This window comes from Armigeres subalbatus, chromosome 3, assembly GCF_024139115.2.
Source record: "Armigeres subalbatus isolate Guangzhou_Male chromosome 3, GZ_Asu_2, whole genome shotgun sequence".
NCBI lineage: Eukaryota > Metazoa > Arthropoda > Insecta > Diptera > Culicidae > Armigeres > Armigeres subalbatus.
In genome coordinates this window covers 168,914,573-168,937,621 of record NC_085141.1, presented here as the reverse complement: position 1 = coordinate 168,937,621, position 23,049 = coordinate 168,914,573, and the positions used below count along the sequence as shown (strand labels likewise).

The 23,049-nt window shown below is 42.5% G+C and overlaps 2 protein-coding genes and 1 long non-coding RNA gene across 8 annotated transcripts in view; 2 read left to right on the top strand and 1 right to left on the bottom strand.

The window, feature by feature from the left end:
- LOC134224943 (zwei Ig domain protein zig-8-like) overlaps nucleotides 1-23,049 on the top strand; it is a 951,761-nt gene that overhangs the window by 46,801 nt on the left and 881,911 nt on the right. The gene's annotated exons all lie outside the window — the stretch shown is intronic.
- On the top strand, nucleotides 5,648-8,805 carry LOC134220300 (uncharacterized). Its single transcript, XM_062699313.1, has 2 exons — nucleotides 5,648-8,331; nucleotides 8,440-8,805. The coding sequence occupies exon 1, from the start codon at nucleotides 6,298-6,300 to the stop codon at nucleotides 7,726-7,728; it is 1,431 nt and encodes a 476-aa protein (XP_062555297.1). The 5' UTR covers nucleotides 5,648-6,297; the 3' UTR covers nucleotides 7,729-8,331; nucleotides 8,440-8,805.
- On the bottom strand, nucleotides 11,069-12,397 carry LOC134220010 (uncharacterized). Its single transcript, XR_009981739.1, has 3 exons — nucleotides 11,634-12,397; nucleotides 11,348-11,489; nucleotides 11,069-11,290 (listed from the first exon to the last, which is right to left on the bottom strand). It is a non-coding gene; the product is annotated as an uncharacterized LOC134220010 (long non-coding RNA).

The window sequence follows — 23,049 nt, the reverse complement described above, 5'->3', positions numbered from 1 at the left end:
TGAGGTTAACAATCTTCTAGGAATTTATTCAGCACATAAAAATACAGCATTCAACTATTAAATCATAACAATATTTTCAATTGTTAGAAGGAAATTCGAGATTTACGAACAAAATTGCAAATTTTTCAAACCAAAATATCTCGCATGGTGGCAAAAAGTGGCAGCCAAATCAATGCACGTTCGAAAGGTAAGCTTCAAAGCTTTCTATTACAAGTGGTTTCATTTGTATCTCATTGTATCCTCGTCAGATATTTGTTATTGAAAAATAACTATTTTTCAACATGTTCGAGTCATTTTTTGGTATAAGATAAATATTTATAAATAAAAAATCAACTGGTCTTAATTACTAAGTCTGAAACTCGATTTTTTTTAAATTTTGTTCGTAAATCTCGAATTTCCTTCTAACAATTGAAAATGTTGTTATGATTTAATAGTTGAATGCAGTATTTTTATGTGCTGAATAAGTTTCTAGAACATTGTTAACCTCAAAAATTCGACCATGCAAAGTTATTCATTGTATACCAGTTTTTATAGTGTTAAATGACCTATTATCTAAAATTGAGTCATATTTTGTTAGTTTCAATAGATAGACCCATAGTGTCTTTGACAAAGTTTTTCTGTACATTATTTCTGACAACTTTTCCAAAGACGCCATTTTGTTTCAACAAATTTTGAAAAAAATAAAATTCCTAGCTCACTTTTAGGTGAATTAATCAAAAATAAAATTTTCTCAAATGATACCCCTTGATGTATGCAACATACTTGCTGAACATACTATGCCGTTTAAAACACGATTTCATACCGAAAAAGCTGACGATCACGTTTTTCGGGATTTCAACCACTGTGGGTACGAGCAAACATAGGGATGAACGAGTAACCGGAGGGAACTATGGTCGTACGAAGACTGGGAAGAGAGGAGGGGTTGCTCCGCTCCGGAGGCGCAAATATGATGGAGCGTCTGTTCTCCATGTTAGGGGCGGCTGATCATCGCCCGAGTGCCAGCGAGGGACTCTAAGTGAAACTGTGCACCAGGGTCCACCGGGTATAAGGAGGAATGGTTTTCCGGAAATTTAGGCGGTTTGGTGTCAGGCCCTGCAAGCCAGCATTGAAAAAAGTAAGCAACGAACAGTCAACAAGAGTATACGGACCGGAACAATCGATGAAGACCATAACGACGAGAAATGACTAGCGATTGGAAGCTCAATCGTCATAGGAGATTTGAACGCTCAGGTTGGCCAAGAGGAGGAGCTCAAACCGACTATTTGAAAGTTCAGCGTCAATCTACTGACAAACACAGACGGCCTACAACTAATTGATTCCGCCGCCTTCAGGAATATGGCCATTCGTAGCACCTACAGGGCAAAATTTTGTCGAGATTCAAATTTGCATAAATTTGGTTAAAATAATCCGATTTTGATAAAATTGCGATCATTGGACGCTGAAACTCTTCTAGTATTCTGGTCTTATCCACCAGAGATATTTCGGGTTTTCCGAATCGGTACACTTGGAGATTACCACTGCAGGCAGAATCACAAATCGGCCACGTTCTGATTGATGCACGGCACTTCTTCGACATTTTCGACATATTTATTTAGCATTTTCGTGCAATGCAAACACAAGGCAGTAACATCAAAGAAAAAAGAAAATAATCATTATTTATGACTAGTTAGGGGGCCCTCCTTAGCCGTGCGGTAAGACGTGCGGCTACTAAGCAAGACCATGCTGAGGGTGGCTGGGTTCGATTCCCGGTGCCGGTCTAGACAATTTTCGAATTGGAAATTGTCTCGACATCCCTGGGCATAAAAGTATCTTCGTGTTAGCCTCATGATATACGAATGCAAAAATGGTAACCTGGCTTAGAAACCTCGCAGTTAATAACTGTGGAAGTGCCTAATGAACACTAAGCTGTGAGGCGGCTCTGTCCCAGTGTGGGGATGTAATGCCAGTAAGAAGAAGAAGAAGACTAGTTATGGTTTAGCTCTAAAACATCATAAACAATCTAAGAAATGAGATTTATGAAATCTGAAGCTTCGTACATTACTTAAAAGCAATAGAAAATATGAACACACGCTGTAAAGAAGAACCACCGTCGCGTCGAAAGACAATCGGGCGCCGCTGATTTAATGCAATATTCTCCATTAGACAAGAATCCTCCGGGTTTCAGTTTAACGGAATGGGAATCTATAAATCTTCCCATTGGCAGGCTACCCGAGCGAAATTGTGTTGGTCTGTTGCTCCCTCTATCCCTGCTCAATACCAACAGCAGCAGTACGTGTACCGGCCCCCGGGTGTGGGAAAATGGCAATCGGTAAAACCGGATTATATTACATTTGGGACGCGTGTGTGTGATTGTATGTCTGTGCCCTGGCGGATGGAATAATTTTTTGTCGTAATCATCTCTCAGTGCGCCAGATGGAAATGGCATTTGTAAGCATTGTGTTGACAATCTGATTATTGTTGTAGCGTGGCGCTTGGTTGAATTTTTACGCAACAGAAAAATGTCTATCATTTTTCAAGCTGGAAACGCACGCAAATAATGGTCAACGATTGATTGGAATAATTGTTTGTACCTTTGAGAGTAATAATACTTTTCAGATGCGGCGAAAAAATAAATTGAATACTATGAAATAGAGGTGGGTAATTGATGGGGATTTCATACATATATGTTCGATGCAGTGTTGGGAAATGTACATTAAATCACTCTGATTATGCGAATATTTACATTTTATCCAGTCAAATTTCATGCACCAAACAAACCGAAACAGTCTACCAAAAAATGTACGCGACATCGTGACATTTTTTTTGTCGATGAGGCAAACTGTTTCTTTGCTGCTACGTTAGAGTCGTGCCGGCGTGCGCTCAACATTTGCATGAGATTTTTTGTTTCGGCTCGTGCGCAGCGCAAACAGCACAGAATCGAGTTTAATTACATGTGGCGCAAAGCCTAGAAGGTGTGCTATGCGTTGGTACTTATTTATTCGTTCTTATCTCTAAAATGAGCAAGGAGTAATGAAATGAATATTTCCCACCAAAAACGGTTATACGTTATGAAATTATTGTACAAAAACATTAATTGTGGGGAGAGAAAATTGAAAAAAACATGAGCTGACTGTCTGCTTGGCGTGGCTGCTGCTGCGGCTGCCGTGGTTTTGTTTTTCTGCTATTGCATGGAAAAATGGATGGTAAAAAGAAATGTCAACCATTCCCGTCCCTGGTTCGATGTGAATCCCTTATAAACTGAAATATCGAATCATTTTAATGATCATACACAAAATTTACAAAATTAGCTATAACTTCAATTAATGTTGCTGTGGGTTGAAAAACAACAATATATTTGCGGCTTTCTAAATTGGTCTGGAAATTGGTCTGATTGGACGATTGAATGAGAAATATTGGCAAGAGCTATGCTGATTTCTTTTCTTGGCGAAATAAGCAAAAATATCACAACTAAGGTAACAAACTTTTGCATTTCAGTGAAAATAAAAGGGGCCTCGCCGATATGCGAAAAAGTAATTTCATAACTGAATCATTTGTTTGAGAAACTGCATATATCTACTAACTATATACACTAAGTTTTTCTTTCTCGAGGTCGACAGAATTGAGCACCACTGCAGCTCTGTAAATTTCAGAACTGAAATCCGGCAGAAAATTTGGTTTATTACTGATTTTCGGCAAAATATTTACCGTATCTCAGCAACTGAAACGTCGCTTTTACTGAGATCTCGGCAAAAATCATGTTGGCCGAAACTCGATAAACAAAAAATGCTAAAAAAAATGAAGTGCGTGGCATAGCATAGCATATGTGATTGTACAAATCGTGGGAGGCTATACAATGCTCAGTTAAGCAGTCACAAATTGGTACTCGGAGTTAGTACCTTTTCCTATACAGTAGCAGTTGTATGCCTGGCCACGTCTTTACAATCACGGAGAGAAGGAAAAAAATGTTAGTTACTAATGCACATGCAGGGAACCCATACTAGCTTCATAGATGCCTCGGGAAGGAAAGTTTGTATTAGTGGGTAAGATAAATGATAGGGAGCTCTTTTCGACAGTATAGAGCATTTGTCAATAAAATTTTCTTCCGAAGTTTTATCTATCAAACTAAATGATGCGTTGTTTAGCGCATTGTTAGGTGAATCGAGCGCATTACTTCTGAAGTTGGGTAAGATGCCTGTATCTGGAGAAAAATCCAACTTCGGTATAAAAAAAGACAGATTCTGGAGGAGAAGGACGCTTCGCTGGCGGTCGCTCTGCAGCAAGGTACCCGGCAGAACGTGGAACGTTATTGACTGAAGTGGAGACAGCAGACCCGCCTTTTTCAGGAAACGAAACGCTGCCTGGAAGAAGCGGAGTGCAAGGAGATGGAACAGCTGTGCCGTTCTCATGAAACACGCAAGTTCTATCAGAAGCTCAACGCATCCCGATGGAAGCCAACCAGCCCCCAACTTGAGGGAAGTTAAGGATGCTATCCAACAGCTAAAGACCAGTAAAGCAGCTGGTAAGGATGGTATCGGACTTGAGCTCATCAAGATGGGCCCGAGAAAGCTGGCCACTTGCCTGCGCAAACTGATAGTCAGAATCTGGGAAACTGAACAGCTACCGGACGAGCTAACATAGCGCGACAGGGCCCGCCTGGGAAGCAGTGTTACGATAGACGGGGATACCTTCGAGGTGGTCGAGGAATTCGTCTACCTCGAATCCTTGCTAATGGCTGATAACAATGTCAGTCGTGAAATACGAAGGCGCATCATCTGTGGAAGTAGGGCCTACTACGGGCTCCAGAAGAAACTGCGGTCAAAAAAGATTCGCCACCGCACCAAATGTGTCATGTACAAGACGCTAATAAGACCAGTTGTCCTCTACGGACATGAAACATGGACAATGCTCGAGGAGGACTTGCAAGCACTCGGAGTATTCGAGAGACGGGTGCTTAGGACCATCTTTGGCGGTGTGCAAGAAGGCGGTGTGTGGCGGCGAAGAATGAACCATGAGCTCGCCCAACTCTACGGCGAACCCAGTATCCAGAAGGTAGCTAAAGCCGGAAGGGTACGATAGGCAGGGCATGTTGCAAGAATGCCGGACAGCAACCCTGTAAAGATGGTGTTCGCTTCCGATCCGGCAGGTACGAGACGACGTGGAGCGCAGCGAGCGAGATGGGCAGACCAGGTGCAGAACGACTTGGCGAGCGTGGGGCGTATTCGAGGATAGAGAGATGCGGCCTCAAACCGTGTATTGTGGCGTCAAATTGTTGATTCAGTGTTATCTGTTTAGATGTAGACTAAATAAATGAAAATGAAAAATAGGACTCTCCGTTAATGGTAAGTTGTGGGATGAAATAGTCCTCAACACCCCTGTGCATTGCTAACTTGTCTTTGCTACCCATCCCTGCATATCCGGCACTCATAATGAGTGCCGCTATAACTGAGCCGCTCAGGCAGGCAGTTTCGACAGCAGCGTCATTCAATCGCTAACCGGCGCGGAGGTAAGATATTCGACGACGTCTGCAGCGGTGGTTCCTTTTCGGCTGGTGTTTCGGCTATTCACAATGGCGACCGATGCCAGGTGTTGCGAAATTTGCGCAGCATAAATTCAGAACCTTCCCGAAAAGGAACCACCTAGAGCAATGGCCATCGTCATGTTAAGCTTATTTATCAGTGGAAGCCAGTTAAAAGAAATCACATTTTGTAATGGAAAAAAAATGGCGATGTGAAAAGTGCTAATTTTGAGTTAATTTGTTAATATAAAATACAAGCGGACCACGAAGGTCGTGCACTGGAAGAGCGGGTAAAAATAGCCGCGCTCAAACTTTCCTGAAAGTAATAGAAATCAGACAAAAGATTGCACATTCTATAAATGAATACGAAAGTAGTATGGCGGACAACAAAGTCGCGCATGTGGAAAATGAGCAAAAACGTCGCGCATTGGGCGGACAAAAGATTATGCATTAAGCGGACACAAGCGTCGCGCATTTAGCGGACAGAAGTGTCGCGCATTCTGCGGACAGAAATGTCGCGCAATCAGCGGACAGAAATGTCGCGCAATCAGCGGACATAAGTGTCGCGCAATCAGTGGACACAAGTGTCGCGCATGCAGCGGATACAAGTGTCGCGCAGCGGATAAAAAAAAAATCGAACAATTTGAAACGTATTAGAGATGCTTGAATTATTAGACGATGGCCTACAATATCTTTTTACATTTATTCTCTATATGATTTGATATTGAAACTAACACGGAAATTTGTCGCTTTAATTACAGTGCATTAAACCAAGTGTTGAAAAAGTGTGCAAACCAAACGAAATGGCGAACGAAGGCAAATATGTCCGACAAGCCGGTGTATTATCCGGCGATGAAGAAAATCTGATCAGTGAGGAGACGATTGTTGGCGAAACAGCCAGCAGTAACGTGCCTAACGATACCCAAACAGCTTTAGCTAGTGACAGCGAGAATAATACCAGCAGCAGCTCAGATGACGGGAGTTACGATTCCGACATTGGTGACAACAATACCACAGAAGAGGCTGCGTGCACTTCCAGCGCATCACTTGGAGTGTCCCCCCAACCGTCGAACAACCCATTCGATTCACGTCCAATTGCCAAAACAGTATCGGTTGAAAATAACAGTAGTGGTCCTACAGAACAAATAACAAACGCAGAAAGAATGGACAGAATGGAAAGAATGATCGCCGGCATAAATCAAGCTCTGATCCGTTTACAGCCAACCCCCGATCCAACTCTGAGCGAAAACCCAGACAACAGTTGGAACCTGTCCAGCGAGTTGAATTCATGCGCCAGCACTAGCGGAACCACTTCCTCCAGCATTCGATGGGAGTATGTAAAGCCATTCCCGAGCGGCATCGCAGCTAACAAAATGTGGGAGGAGTGGAACCGCTACATCGAGAACTTCGAGATCGCGGCCTCGCTCAGCAATGTGAACGATCCGGTGAAGAGAACGCAGCTATTGTTCCTCTCAATGGGTGGCGAACTACAGGAGATAATAAAGGCTGCCAAGTTGAGACCTAGTTTGGCAAACCCGGACTGCTACAAGATCTTCGTTGCAAACATCAAAACATACTTCCGCTCGATGACAGATACCGCCGCCGAGCATGAGGCCTTCTCTAGAATGAAGCAAGAGAACGGTGAAGCAGCAGTCGCTTTCCACGCAAGACTAATGTGTAAAGTGCGCTCGTGCAACTACAGCACAGAAGACGAGGATAGATTCGTACGAGCACAGTTGCTAAGCGGATTGAAGAACCGAGAGCTGGTTAAGCAAGCCCGCACCTACGGATACGAAACTAATTTTATCGTCCAATCGGCAACGAGAGATGAAGCCTTTGAAGCAGAGACACATCGCCAGGAGAGCCATAACGTTTTTGAACTCAACAGAATACATCGCCCTACATCATACGAGCAGAACAAACGTAAACGCCCAAATGCGAGCCATCGAAGCATGGAGCTTCCGAGCAAACGAATGCGTGGAAATGAATCGGCCCAGTGGACTGAAAGACGCCGTTCCAAATGTGCGCGTTGTTCTCTTTACAGCCATCGCAATGGCCAATGCCCTGCATTACACCGTAATTGCAACAAATGCGGTAAGCGCGGGCATTTTGCGGCAGCCTGCCATCAGAAACAATTGAACATCATGCAGTATGAGCGCTACGACGGATCGACGGAGAGCACATCGTTTCGAGAATGTGGATCCGGGAGCGACAAACAGGTACTTAAAGAATAATCTGTAACCGAAATCATCAATGCATATTTTTATTTGGTTCTGTTATAATAAAGTTGAATTCACGAAGATCAAAAACTTTCTTGATTCTTATTTACCGCAGGAAGTCAATGCACTATCCTTAGATGACGTCTTGATCGACTGCTTAGTTGGATCGTCCAGCCCAATACGTTTTTTAATAGACTCAGGTGCTGATGCAAATATTATCTGCGGGAAAGACTGGGAGCAACTCGAACGCGAGACTAGACAGGGCACTGCGACGATCGAATTGATTGGAAAGAACTCAAGAAACAGATTGCATGCTTATGGTTCACAAGATCCGATGGTTATTGAATGCAGCTTCGAAGCAGAAGTGCAGATAGCAAACTCACGTTCCTCGAAGGTAATCAAATCAGTCGTTTTTAACGTCGTGCTGAAAGGGAGAAGATCACTTCTTGGGCGGTCTACCGCAAGCGACATGGGATTGCTACAGATCACCAACACAATCAACAGCTGCGAAAATGATGAGATTTTTCCGATAATGCCAGGTGTCCAGGTGAAGTTTAGCGTCAATCCAAATATTCCACCAACTAAAAGCGCCTACTACAATGTGCCAGCCGCATATCGGTAAGTGAAAATATTCTGGAATAAAATGCTATTAGAACTACAACAACAGTTTAGTTATGTATCAATTAAAATAAGTGTAACTGAAAACGTCTTTCATGAAATTCACAGGGAAGCCGCAAGGAAAAGATTGCACGAAATGGAATCACGTGGAATAATAGAAAAAGCCACTTCCGCCCCAAATTGGATAAGCGGTATGTCTGCTGTTGCCAAGGGGAGCAACGACTTCAGGCTCGTAGTCAATATGCGTGCTCCCAACCGAGCAATAAACCGCGAGTATTATAGGCTTCCATTACTCGATGAAATGAGAATAAAACTCAACGGCGCCAAGTATTTCTCTAAACTTGATTTGAGTAACGCCTTTTATCATCTCGAGCTATCAGAGGAATCCCGAGACCTAACGACATTCCTAGCTGAAGACGGGATGTATAGGTTTACTCGCCTAATGTTCGGCGTTAATTGCGCGCCAGAAATCTTTCAGCGGGAGATGGCGCGTATCCTGAAAGACATCAAAGACCTTATTGTATTTATCGATGACATTCTCATCTTCTCTGAATCACTGGAAGGACTACGTGCAACGGTCGCTAGAGTGCTACAGATTCTGAAAGAAAACAATCTGACGTTAAATACAAAGAAGTGTGAATTTGACCAAACTAGGTTGAAATTCCTTGGTCATGAGCTTGATTCCGATGGATTCCACATCGATGACGAAAAGATCAAGAGCGTACGCAGTTTCAGAGAACCTGCAACATTGTCGGAGCTCCGAAGCTTCCTAGGGCTTGCATCATTTCTCAGTCCCTATATTGAGAATTTTGCGAAAATTTCGAGCCCACTATGGAGTGCGACTACGTCCAAGTCATGGTCTTGGGGACATGAACAAAGTGAGGCATTTAAGTTAGTCAAACGGCGGATAATAGAGTGTACGATTTCATTAGGTTTCTTTTGTGAACACGATAAAACCGTCCTCTATACCGACGCTTCGCCGGTTGCTCTAGGAGCCGTCTTAGTCCAAGAGAGAGAGAATCAGACTTCAAGAATAATTAGTTTTGCGTCTAAGGCCCTGACACCTACCGAAAAAAAGTATCCACAAAACCAACGCGAAGCCCTAGGGGCGGTTTGGGCAGTGGAACATTTTTCGTATTTCCTCCTCGGTAGACAATTCACGCTCCGTACCGACGCTCAGGGAATTACCTTTATTCTAAATCGCACACGAGAAGAATCAAAGCGAGCACTGACACGGGCTGACGGATGGGCACTTAGGTTGAGCCCGTATAACTACGACGTTGAGTACGTCCGCGGAAGGGACAACATTGCGGATACACCTTCAAGACTTTACAACGGAGAAGACGATCCATTTGATGAGGAAGTGAGTCCGTGGGAGATTGCGGCCTTAGAAGCAAACGCCGTCGAATTTCTGACTGAAGCAGATATTAAATGCCAAACTAGCAAAGACGACACACTTTTGCAAGTGATGAGCGCAATGGAATCAGGAATTTGGCCGAAGGATTTGAAGAAATACCACTTGGTGAGGAAAGATATGTCTATTGAAAACGGAATCATCATTAAGACAGGTTGCGCGGTAATACCCCTATCCCTTCGAGTGAGAGCCTTGGAAGTTGCGCATGAAGGACACCCAACAGTTGCCAAGATGAAAAGTATCATGCGCCAGCGTATATGGTGGCCTGGCATGTCGGGAGATATCATAAAGTGGGTGGAGTCTTGTAAAATTTGTTGCTTGAACGGAAGACCTGAGAAACCAACGCCGATGGAAAGAATATTTGCCCCAAAGACCGCCTGGGAATCCATCGCTTTGGATTTTAATGGACCGTACTCAAAATACGGTGGAATTTTGATCTTGGTCATAGTCGACTATAGATCAAGATTCATTATTGCACGGCCTGTGAAGTCCACAAAATTCGAATACGTGCAGAAGGTACTCGACAGTGTGTTCGAGCGAGAAGGATACCCAAAAACTATCAGAACAGATAATGGCCCTCCGTTCAATAGTGCTGACTTTGCTGAATATTGCAACCAGCGGGATGTAGTACTTACATTCTCGACACCTCTTTTCCCACAGCAAAATGGACTTGCAGAAAGCTGCATGAAGTTAATAAATAAAGCCATGTGTACAGCTATTGCGAATAACACCAATTATATTGACGAACTGAAAAGTGCCATCAACGCTCATAATGCTGCGGAACATAGTGTTACTTCTGTACCCCCTGAAGAAGTCATGTACGGCCGCAGGATCAAGAGAGGATTACCTTTGATTCAACGTGGTTTTTCGAAATTTAATGCAGAGCAGCTAGATCACAAGGACCGTGAAGAAAAGCTCAAAGGGAAACAACGTGAAGACGAACGACGTGGTGCACGAAAATGTAGAGTCACGCCCGGAGACCAAGTTGTGATAGAGCGACACAATCGTACAAAAGGTGATTCGCGGTTCTCTCCTACACGATATACTGTAATCGAGCAACGCAATGGTAGTCTGGTTTTGAACAGCGCTGATGGAAAAGTAGCTAAACGACATGTGTCACAGACCAAGAGGGTTGGTCAGTGGCGTGAATCCCATGCGCAAAAAGGGCCTGTAACTTCCGAGAACATCGTTGATGGTAATGCCAATACACAAGCGATCACTCCTACACCTCGACCCACTCGCAATAAGAAATCACCTTCTTTTCTGACTGATTACGTTCGCTTGATTGGAAAGGAATCACACAATAAGTAATAACCAAGGTAATAACGCGTATTTCTGTTTATTACATTTATAAAAGTTGTTTGAATAAAGTTCGTTTTAATTTGAATTTTTTGAATTCTTTTCTGCCAATTTCCCTCATTTTCGTTTACTCACTTTTATAGGTGCTGCTTTTAACCATCCAAATACATAATCTAAACCATTTTGCAATAGTTCCTTGTATGCCTGTTGGTACTCTTGGTACGCTGTGTGCATTGGATGATAAATCTGAAGTCAAAATAGGATTATCAATAACATTCTCATTAAATTGAAAAACTTACGTACAAAGTATAGTAGTAACTGATGGTTTTCCGTTCGTGTCATAAAATTTCGACTGTGATAAGTCGTTCCATTGTCTGTTTCCTTGGTAACAAAACGCGCCGACCATTTTTTAGGCACTATCAAAATCGTCGCCAACATCTTTATTCTAAAATTATGTTAGTTTTATTAGAAAATATTGTCAATCTGCATTAAAAACAGGGCTCAATTTTGGGAAATAATTTGATTATTGAGTATACTCAGTATATATATAAGTATATATATATAAGTATATATATAAAATTTTATTCACAGTTGATTTGACAGATCTTATGGCCATTTCTGCTGGCGACGATTTTGGCGTCAATTTGTTTTGCGACGATTTCAAATCGTCGCGGCCGATAAGGTGGGAAATTGATAATATCGAATTCTGGTTGCTAGTCCAAGCAACAACAAAACACCGGTAGAGAAAATCATCTAGTAGAGACTCGTATTTAGTATCTTCTTTTTAGAATGGTATTTGAGCACTAGGCAGAAAAATAACGTTTGCACCGTATGCACAAAATAATTATGGATTTGGAAATGTGATCCCCATCGCGATGGGGAGAATCAATGGATTGATACGGAGGTGTGCACAAAATACATGGCAAGCAACTAGTGGATGATGAAAAACGTAAATAAAGATGATTATTATTTCCTTTTCAGCTTGCTTGTGAGTATCTGGGTGTGTAGGTATTAGTGACATATTTTACCAATGTCGAGAATGTCACTCACACAATGCTTGCTCTTACACCTTCGTTCGTTAAATTCAGCTGTCATACAGAAAGGCTTTTGAAAAGGCTTTTTAAATTGAAGTTGAACCGTGCACGCTTATTTCGATTTTACTCACTACTGAGTAAGAACAAAAATGAGGGTTTAGGAGTTCCATATTAGTTTGCATACACGTTAATTGCAATACAATCAATTATGGTTATAATCTGTTTGTCAATTTTATTCCCTGCACGTACAAAAATCCACATATTTTGGAAAAAAGCATCCATGCAGGTTGACATGTAAGATTCACGTTAGCGCTCAGGCTACCTGTTAAATGACAAACCGCATATTGATATTGTTAAATGATAAACCGCATGCTTTTATTGTTTTTGAACATATATGTATTTTTTGTTGTTGTTGATTTTTTTTTTAGAGAGAGAATGGTGGATGTGTGGGATGACATAGTCCTCAACACCCCTGTGCATTGCTAACTTGTCTTTGCTACCCATCCCTGCATATCCGGCACTCATAATGAGTGCCGCTATAACTGAGCCGCTCAGGCAGGCAGTTTCGACAGCAGCGTCATTCAATCGCTAACCGGCGCGGAGGTAAGATATTCGACGACGTCTGCAGCGGTGGTTCCTTTTCGGCTGGTGTTTCGGCTATTCACAGTAAGTTGTTGTGAGTAAATCCGTTGAGGATAAGTGCCGGAAAAATGAATGAGTTTTTGAAATGCATCTTGCGTATAAAAATGGCCATAACTTCCGAGCCCATAACTATTATGAAATAATGGGAGAACATTCTGTAACGACTGCATTGCAAGCAAATCGGTTAAGGATAAACACCAAGAAAGTTAGTAGGACTTTTTCACGCGTTAACACACATAGTTAAAAAAGTATTCTAAAGTGTAAAAGTGTGTGTTAAAAAAGTATCTAAGCCTTCTAAGTCCGACCTGGTCAATTTTGATAAATGGTAATGGGACAGGATTTCCTGTCAAATGCAATCTGTTGCAAGTAAATAGATTAAAGATAAGTGCCTGAAAAAGTTAGACTAAGTTAGACTTGAGTTAGACTTTTTGCGCACATACACACAAAGACATCATCATAATTCGTCGAGTTGAGTCGATCGGTATACGAGCCTCCTATAAAAAAGTTTGGTTTTGGAGTAAACAAATAGGTTTTACGACTTAGTATACGAGAAAGGCAAAACTTGCGTGAAACAGTAATCAGAGTTCATATTTCCCACATAATCCAATTGAAAAATAATAATTTTACAAATCACGTGATGGTCGTTTCAAGTAATCCCTCATACCCTTTATAACTCTCACCAAACAGTTGACAGGCCCGACAGTTCTAATATATTTTGCATTCGTTACCAAATTTCATTAGCAATGTAAGCCTTAAAATAACAGAGAAAAACAAGCGATCTGCTGCGCAAATTTTCCAACTACAAACGGAAATTTTGGAAAGTTTAAAACTTTTCCCTAATTACCATTCCAGCCGGTATTTAGCGAAATCATATCCAATGGATTTGAAGGGAAATCAATGCGTTGGGAAAAATGCAAACCGTCCGGTGCAGCATAACCCCGTGGGCATTTCGGTGAAGCCTTCTCCCCGACCCAGGAAATACGTACCGCCGTACATAGGTGCTGTGAGGCCAACGCGAGTGAACCCGCTTTGCAAAACGAGAAAACGACCGACCAACTTCAGAGCAAAAACCAACAGGGCCAAAGCAAACGGCAAACTTTGCCTGTGAGCGCTGTAGTTTTGTAATTAGTTGCGTGATATGAAAACTGCAATACGTCTCACTTCTGCTGCTGCTCGGCGTCGTCATCGTCCGGACCGGACCGGGGTGCTGCTGCTCGGTGGGTTTCGGTCCATTCCATTACTATTTGTACATTGTACCGGGTACACTTAGTTTTTCATGAATGAATGTAGAATGCTTTTTGCTGATTTCACAGTGGGATAAATTTTGGAAAAAGATATGTTCTAAACTCGTTAAAACTTTTATCGATATTACGCTGAAATGTTCGATATACAACTTCATCTTCGGATATTCCTTTATAAAAGGTAAGGAAACAAGGAAAGCATCCTGTGAAAATTAAAAATATTTTCCGTGGAAATTTTGACAAAAATATCCTAGGAAATTCGGAAAATTTTCTGGAGAAAATTCGGAAAAATGCAAAGAAATTCGAAAAAAATCGCGGTAACTCGGTCAAAGAATGGTATCGTATATGCCGTCCCATAAAATCGTATATGATGCAACATAAGATGCTAATGTGGAGGCGATAAACGTACATGTTGTATGGGGAAGTACCTATATCGCCTCCACTTTAGCATCGTATACGATCTTGTGTTTACTGAGAATTGTCGCGGAATTTCCGAAGCATTACTTATGAAACTTCAAAAGAAATTCCTGTTGAAATTTGGAAGAATTTAGAAAGAATGCACTTTAAGAAGACTTCAAGTGGAATTTCGGAAAATCCTTTTTGAAAATTCAGCAAATTTTCTCAAGCAAATTGGGAGAAAGTTCCCAAAGAAAATTAAGAAATATTTCCAGCGAAAGATCGAAAGAATTTCTCAAATTGGGTAAAATTCCTAGTGAAAGTTCAGAAGAATTTCCAATGGAAGTTCGGAGCTTTCCGTGGAAACGTAATTTCGGTAAAACTTTCGTGGAAATATTGTTGAATTTCAATGAAAATTCAGAAATATTTCCAATGGAAATCGCAAGAATTTCTCGTGTATATGATTTTTGTTTGGATATCAGGAGAACATCCCGAAGAAATTAAGAAGAAGGAGAAAATTCCTAAGAATATTCGGAAAAACTGTCTGCGGTATTTCGGAAGAATTTGTCATAAAAATTCGGAATAATTTCGCATGGAAGATGGGAGGACTTCTCGTGGGAATTCAGAAAAGAAATCCTCTCGGAAATTCCGAATTTTTTCTCGATAAAATTCGGACCAATTTGCAGATGCAGGCGAGCGCTCAACCCACTTTTATCACCTCACATAAACAGGGAAACTGTGAAGGTAGTATAGAATATTCTATTTTTAAACCCTTTACAACCCAAAACATTTTTTTTCTGGGGTCTGGAGTTGACGAGAAGGTTAACTCAGGTAGTGTGGGAATTGGTGTCAGTATCATATCAGTATCACCCGGCTCGCAATTAAGCCATACATCAGGACTATTGAGAACGTCCACATTCATGCTAACGCACAAAGCGTTATAAAGCACATAACATTGACATTCTAGGTAGTAAGCTCACCACCCGTCGATTGCAAGCTGTGCTAGAAACCTAACGGTCTTTATCACTGACTCACTTAAGGGAAGAGCAACCCGGCAACAACCGCCGCGCATGAACCGCAATGACCTTCGTATTTGCATACAGTGTCCCCGCAGCCCATCCGCAACATGTTTGCTGCCGGGGTGAGCAAGGTGTTCACAGCATCATAGTCTCTACAACTGCAGTCGTAGGTTTTGTTCAAGACACCACCATCGCTGCAGCTTCAACATAATCTGTTGAGCTGCCGTGTTCGCGACATTCCAAACAATTTCATCCCCGCACATCCGCTCAGTGATGTTCTCCGGGGTCGTGTCCGTGCCGCTGATAAGCAGCATTTCATATCGCTCACCATCGAATTGCAGGCATGCAAACATATCATGCTCCGCCGACTCTACATGCGTTCCGGACTTTCTGCCGATTCTGCGAATCCGAACCTATGCAAAAAACTTTTTAAAACAGCCAACATCATTCGGGACGTTATCGCCAATGAAGTCCATCGATCATCACGCCCATATGCTGTAATGACGTCACGGAGTTAACTGAGCCGGTCCCTACGGTTATTCTCGCTTGCTGCATTGAAACCCATGATGGTTATGCACCACAACAACCTCTTGTGATGTCTTGTGATGTGCTAAGGCCAACCTTCTTGAGTTGAACCATTCTTCGTATCTGCCAATCGTGTATGAAGCTTTTAATTCAACTTCGTCGAGAGTGTCGCCGGTGATCTCCAGCATTACATCATCCGCAAAGCCTTCTATTTTCACACCGGCCGGGTATTTTAGGCGTGCTGCTTGAATTGCTTTTACGGAACCCATACTGGTTGCTTGATAAGCCACCAGCACACTCTGCATAGTCCATCAATCTATTCAAGATCACCCTCTCTAACAACTTACCAGTTTGTGTCGAGTAGGAAAATTGGTCTGTATGCAGAATGGTCTGCCGGGCTTCCCAGGCTTAGGCAACAGCACCAACTTCTGCCTGTTTCCTTCATCCATGCATCGCTGGAGGCACCTTTTGAACATATCTGGAGCAACAAGAATTGCGAGCTTAAGGTCACTCCTGACAGAATCCAATTTTCAAAGTACTGCGACGCAGCAAAGCTGAAAAAATAAAAATGACAGTTGTGCGTTGCTTCCGTATCGAATGGTATGCCCTTGAAAACGCGAGTACATTGAAAATTGGATTCCGTCAGGAGTTACCCTAAGGAGCAGGTTAGGAATAACATCCGAACCTGATGTCTTAATTGGCTAAAGTTTTCTTGCAGCGGCGATAAGCTCATCGATAGTCACTAGCGGTACCACGTCCACCTTCTACTACTAGCGATTTTAAACCGGATAGCTTCTCTACAAAACTATCTATTACCCTAGTATACTGCTCTATACTCCATCTTGGAGGACAGGACAGTAGCAGCTATAAAAGTAAGCTCCGTTTATCTTTGCTATAACAAAACCCACATCGTCAGGAGATGATGTTATCTCCTGTATGGGGTACCGCCCGCATATCCAAATTGTCGTTGTTCTGGACTTATTCGTAATCCAGGGATACGGTACGGTTCGGACAGCAAGGCGACATCAGTCTTATTCTTATGGACCAACTGTTATAGCAGTGGCTATGGTTATGCAGTGGTTGAGGATTGTACGACAATTCCCCGAAAACCTATTCCCCGAATGCAATTTTCCCGAATGCAATTTCCCCGAATAACAATTCCCCGAATGTAACATTTCCCCGAATGTAACAAATCCCCGAATGTAACAATTCCCCGAATGTAACATTTCCCCGAATGCTTCTCCCATCTTTTTGAGTGCGGCACAAAGCGATGGTTATCTAGTAAGCCATGCGAGTAAAGGCGTATGATTGCAGTTCGGCCTATGATGCTTCAGAATGGGAAGCTTTTTCGGCTTCTTGTGCATAGTGTATTTATTGAACTTGCTACACAAGACATTCATGCAACTGGCAGGCAAGGAAAACCTTTCTATAACTGTGGAAATGATAATAGAACACTAAGTTGAAAAACAGCCCAAGTTGCAATACTTCTTTGAATGAACGCATTGGGTCGGCATAAGGCAAAGTGAGGAGATAATGCTTCCTTTAAATTAATAAGGATTCTTGGTATGATGAACGCATCCTCGGTTCAAAGCAATGGGAATGTCTTCTTAAAATGAACGCGTATGTCCGGTATAAGACGACGGTAGGGATAATGCCTTCTTCAGATGAATGCATCTCCCGGTATTAGAGGAAAAGAAGTGATATGCCTTCCTCAAATGAACACATTTGCCCGGTTTAAGGTGAAGAGGATAGAATAGTCCCTTCTATAAATGAAGTCGTTTCTTCTAGAATAAAGTGAAAGAATTGCATTGTTTCTTCAAATGATCGCGTCTGCCCGGTGTAATGCAAATGGAGAAGATTATGCCTTCTTTAAATCGAAGAATCGTATATCTGTTATAAGACGTCTCGAAAGAGAATGTCTGTCCGCAATAATGTAAGGAGAGTAGGTAATTCTTTCGCTAAAGGAACGCTCTTACCAGGTATAATAAAGGATTGATATGGAGCAATTATATGTTTCAAAACTGCTGCTATACTTCACCACTTATCTAAGAAAATGTCAATTTTCTGAACAGAACATTCTGAAAAACGCCGTTCTAAAAAATATGTAATCTATCAAATGTCATACCGCGAAAGTTACATACCGCCTAATGCTGTATTGAGAAAATGAATTCGTTAAAATGTTTTTCGGTGAAATATTATAACCCCGAGCAACAAACCTGTTGTAAATCTTGTGCTACTAGGGACATTCAATTCGTATTGCTATAGGAGGGATCTTATATATTTTTCCTTCATTCTGGCCAAATTTGTCTGCATACAAAAAAGATCACATTAATCCCTATTCTCATTCTCAATTACATATTTGCTTTTTTTCGAGCTAACGCCTATTTTCGAAGAAAGGACCACATATACCATTTCCTTATTTCATGAAAATGCCTTCTTTTAAAGAATGGACCACATCCCCCATTATCATATTCTGGGCAGATACATGTTATTGAAGAACGAATAATAACATTCGTTATCCGTGGAAACACCCAAAAAAGGGACACATTTACAATTACATTATTCCGAGTAATGCATTATTTTTAAAGAAGGAATTACATTCACCATTGCCTCATTCCGGGCAAATGCATTATTTTTGTTTACAAGGATTCACATCCACCATTGCCTTCTATTTCTTTAGAAGGTATATACAGGACAGGAGTTTGATTTCGAAAATAGAGAAAATATTTACCAAAACGCTATCAATCGGGATTACTGTTAGAGATTCTACTTTTTTTTTATACAATACAGCTGTTGTTCTTCTATTTTAGAATAAAAATTACTTTGGAAAACATTGTACTCTGATATTTTTATAAATTCAACAACACATCTTGTAGTATAAAGAACATCTGAAACTACCAAAGGATATCCAGCTGATAATCTCCAATAAGGCACTCTTGAACGTATCTTCAAACGCTGCTTTTATCGACGCATATAGTCGATTGCGAATATGTGTTTGCAAGAGGTACTATATTTTCGGGGAATTGTTCCATTCGGGGAAATGTTACATTCGGGGAATTGTTACATTCGGGGAAATTGCATTCGGGGAATTGTTACATTCGGGGAAATTACATTCGGGGAAATTGCATTCGGGGATTTGGTTTTCGGGGAATTGTCGTACAATCGTGGTTGAGATATAACTGAGCTTCCTGCATGCACGGATCCATTTGGAGGTGTTTGATGCCCGGAGCATAGATCAAACACCTCAATACGGCCTAGGAGGCGTGTGTCTTTGTCACCTCCAGCATAGCAGTCGTATGACTATTGTCCGTAATCGAAGCACTTGAAATCGGCCTGTTGGTTTGCGTTCAACGAGTAGGTATATTGCCAAACCCACCTTCAACTTGGCCTTAACCAGTACCTTTTTGGCGCCAACTAGAGGTATCTGGAATGAGGAAACCTGCTTTCCAGCATAATCTTTCCGCAACCGAATCGTGGTGTAGGATTTTAACGCCACACTGATATCTCAGTGAATCTACCATTTCACCGGTTTTGGTAATTTCGTCCAGGCCACGGAACTGGATTATCTCCACTGGCTTTCACCTGACCCGCATTACCCAGTACCTCTTCTGCCAACTTTTTATATACGTGAGTCTTCCGCGCAGCATCCTGCTACTGGACGAGCATTATCTCGCCCTTCTGCGTTTTACGGATGTAGCTGACATCAGCCCCTAGTCCAGTGAGTTTGCATCAGGACTTTAGAACGTCAGCGTAGCTGTTATCATCAATCTTGACGATAATTGCTTGGCCTCCTTTATTCCTGACGTGACCATTGGAAGCTGTGCCCTTTCCTCTACGGGTACCCTGCTTAGCCAACGGGGCCTTCGCCTCCTCTGCCACAACTCTTGCAGTTTTTCGCTCATTTTTCGCCTTTTTGGGGTTCACAACCTCCCTCCAGGGAAGGCCTTCCTCCCGGCAAACTTCGGTAGCCCTCGTAGAGCGAGGAACTGGTTTCCGTCGTAGCTTATGGTCGACAACCTGCTCAACCTTCTCCCGGCGAACCACTTCAAGTCGGTTGCCATGCTGACCTTCCTTAGCTCTGGAGTTGCTCCAGTGACAGCCATGCGTCAGCGGAGTTCCACAGTCTGACTTTCTGACAGCTGCTTTTCTTCAGTAAGAAGATGAATAATCGATTCAGCTTCCTTCCTGGCCTCCACCGCATGTCTCGCTGCCAACTCTTTCTCCTCAGTAAGTTGGAGGATCTGACGTCAGACGCCAGAGTTCCGCAGTAACGTGGTAAGGGAACATTTACTGTGGAGGGATGCCCAGGTATCCCACAGATTCCGTTAGTAGCCTGCCATTTCTTTCACTACTCAGATCATGCATTCTCTAGGCACGGGTTACTTGATACAGCAGGATCAGGGGTGAGAGGACGTCATATTTTTAACTGCATCTAAGTGTACCTGATAATATGACCAGATTTATACCATTACGCTCTGCACCAAAGTATCTATATCCACTGCATACTTACTTGATACTTGATGGGCTACAGCTCTTCGATGAACATACGCCGAATGGAATATCCTTTTTCACTGGACTCGATACTGGGCCAATCGCTTCCAGTCGCCCTGAACATTAGGCGCCCTCAGGTCCTCTTCAACTGCAAAGGTATCGTGTACGCGGCTTCCGACATACGAACAACGTGACCAGCCCACCGTAGTCTGCCGTGTTGTATAAGCTTAATAATATCCAGCCCTTTATACACCTGGTACAATTCGTGATTCATGCGACGCCGCCAGATACCGTTCTTCTGTTTACCGCCGAGTATTCTCCGCAGTACCTTACGCTCAAACACTCCGAAAGCTCTCCGATCAGCCTCCTCTAACGTCCGTGTTTCATGGCCGTATAAACCCATCGGAAGAATCAGATTAGTGTACAGCGCGAGTATTGTTTTCGTAAGCAGACTACGGGACTTAAGCTGGTTACAAAGTTCGTAATAAGCCCTATTTGCAGCTGCTATACGCCTTTTCACCTCGCGGGTAACATCATTATCGCACGTCACTAATGTTCCAAGATACACAAATTCTTCTACCACTTCAAAATTTTCACCATCCAGCACCATTTCGCGGCCACCACCACTAATGAACCCACGTTGATTGCCAGCGACCATGTACTTCGTTTTGCTGGTATTGATCGTGAGTCCAATCCTCGCTGTCTCCCTCTTAAAAGGCATAAAAGCCTCTTCCCCGGCACGGCGATCAATCCCGATAATATCGATATCGTCCGCAAATCCTAGGAGCATATGCGATCTTGTGATAATGGTACCGCTTTTTTGCACACCAGCTCTCCTAATCATTCCCTTTAGCGCTCGATTGAACAATAGATTCGAGAGTGCATCGCCCTGCTGTAATCCATCTAAGTTAACAAATGACGTCGATGTTTCATCCGCAACCCTTACACTTGATTTCGATCCGTCCAACGTTATACGAATCAGTCGTATCAGTTTCGCCGGAAATCCATTTTCAAGCATAATTTGCCATAATTCATTCCGTTTCACTGAATCGTACGCCGCCTTGAAATGAATAAACAGATGATGTGTCTGCAAGTTGTACTCCCGGAATTTATCAAGGATTTGTCTCAGGGTAAACATTTGATCCTTCGTTGATCGGCCCTCACGAAAACCTGCTTGGTATTCGCCGACGAAGGACTCTTCCTGCGGTCTCAATCTGTTGAACAGAATACGGGACATAATTGTGTACGCCGAATTAAGGAGGGCTGGGCTGGGGCAGCGACAATCGTGAGACTAGCGAGGGTGACGGTAGCCAGACCAGCAGGTTTGCTGAGTTGCGGATCAATGACAATCGCAATGGCGGCGATTGCCGGGCCAGCGGGGTAATAGCGTAGATGGCTTTGCTGGCAGGCAGCCCACGGAACGGACCGGAACAGCGATTACAGAATCGGCGTGTCGTGTATGTAGCCGAGATGCAAGACTTTCGGTTGAATCTCGCGTAGAAAATCAGAAAATATATATTCGCGTGGATATTAAGACGACTTCCCGTGAAAATTAAGAAAAACAAAACCTTGGAAATTCGGAAAACATTTCCATGAAAGTTACCCGAGCAGCACAAGTCAGACAGAAATGGTTGCAGCAACTTGTTTGAGACCGAATCTGGTCATATATGAGTTGCAGTAACCTAAGTGGAACATATGTGCTGCTAGGGTAGGAATTCGGAAAAAAAAATCGAGAAAACTCAAAAGTAAATTCGCAAAAAATTACCATGGAAGTTCGGAACAATTTCTCTTGGATATTTGGAAGATTTTCACTTTGGAAAGTCAAAATAGTTTTCTATAGAATTATGAAAACAAATGTCGGTGAAATTCGACAGAACTTTGCTATGGCCAGTTGCAAGAATTTTCCATGAATTTTCGCAAAAAAAAATCGATAGTTTCTATAAGTTTTTTTTAGCAAATGCTGTTGCCATAATAATGTTAATTCTCGCATTTCAACACAATTGTCACAATGTAAGTCCATCAGAGGTGTAAAAGCTTTCCCGAAGCTCACCACAATAAGATTGACGATTCTACTCCCCGAATGTAACTCAAACGGGATAGTGGATACCTGTATTTTAAACATCTCGACTCGGTCTGCATACCACTGTCCACTACTGCCGGCGGCACGGTGTGCTTGACTGAATACCGTAATGTTAAGCTTAAAATTATGCTCATAAATCATCCGGCAAGCACTTTTTGCACATTTGAGTTTCATTTAGTGCAATGCGGTGAAAAGACACTATAAATTTGAAGCGTTTTTATTCCCCATTATACCGTCGGCTGAGGGGTCGAAAAAGTATCAGGACTATCAGGGTGCATGGTGCAGGAGGAGCAACAAAGTAGAAAAAAAAGTGACCATCGTTACTCGCATCGCTACGGCTGCCAGTACTGCTGGTCCTGCTGCTGCTTCGGAAGAAATTTTCCGAGCGCTCCTGCCCGCAGTGCAAAGGTGAAAGTTTAATGGAAAATGATTTCTTCTGTTTGCCGTTCCCATTGGATTTGCTGTTTGTTTGCCCATTCGGCGCGGTGTTTTATGATGAATTTCTTTTTTTACAGGGTCGTAAATGTTCCAAAAGGGTGGTGGAAATTCAAAGCGCTGCCTCTTCAGCACCAAGCGC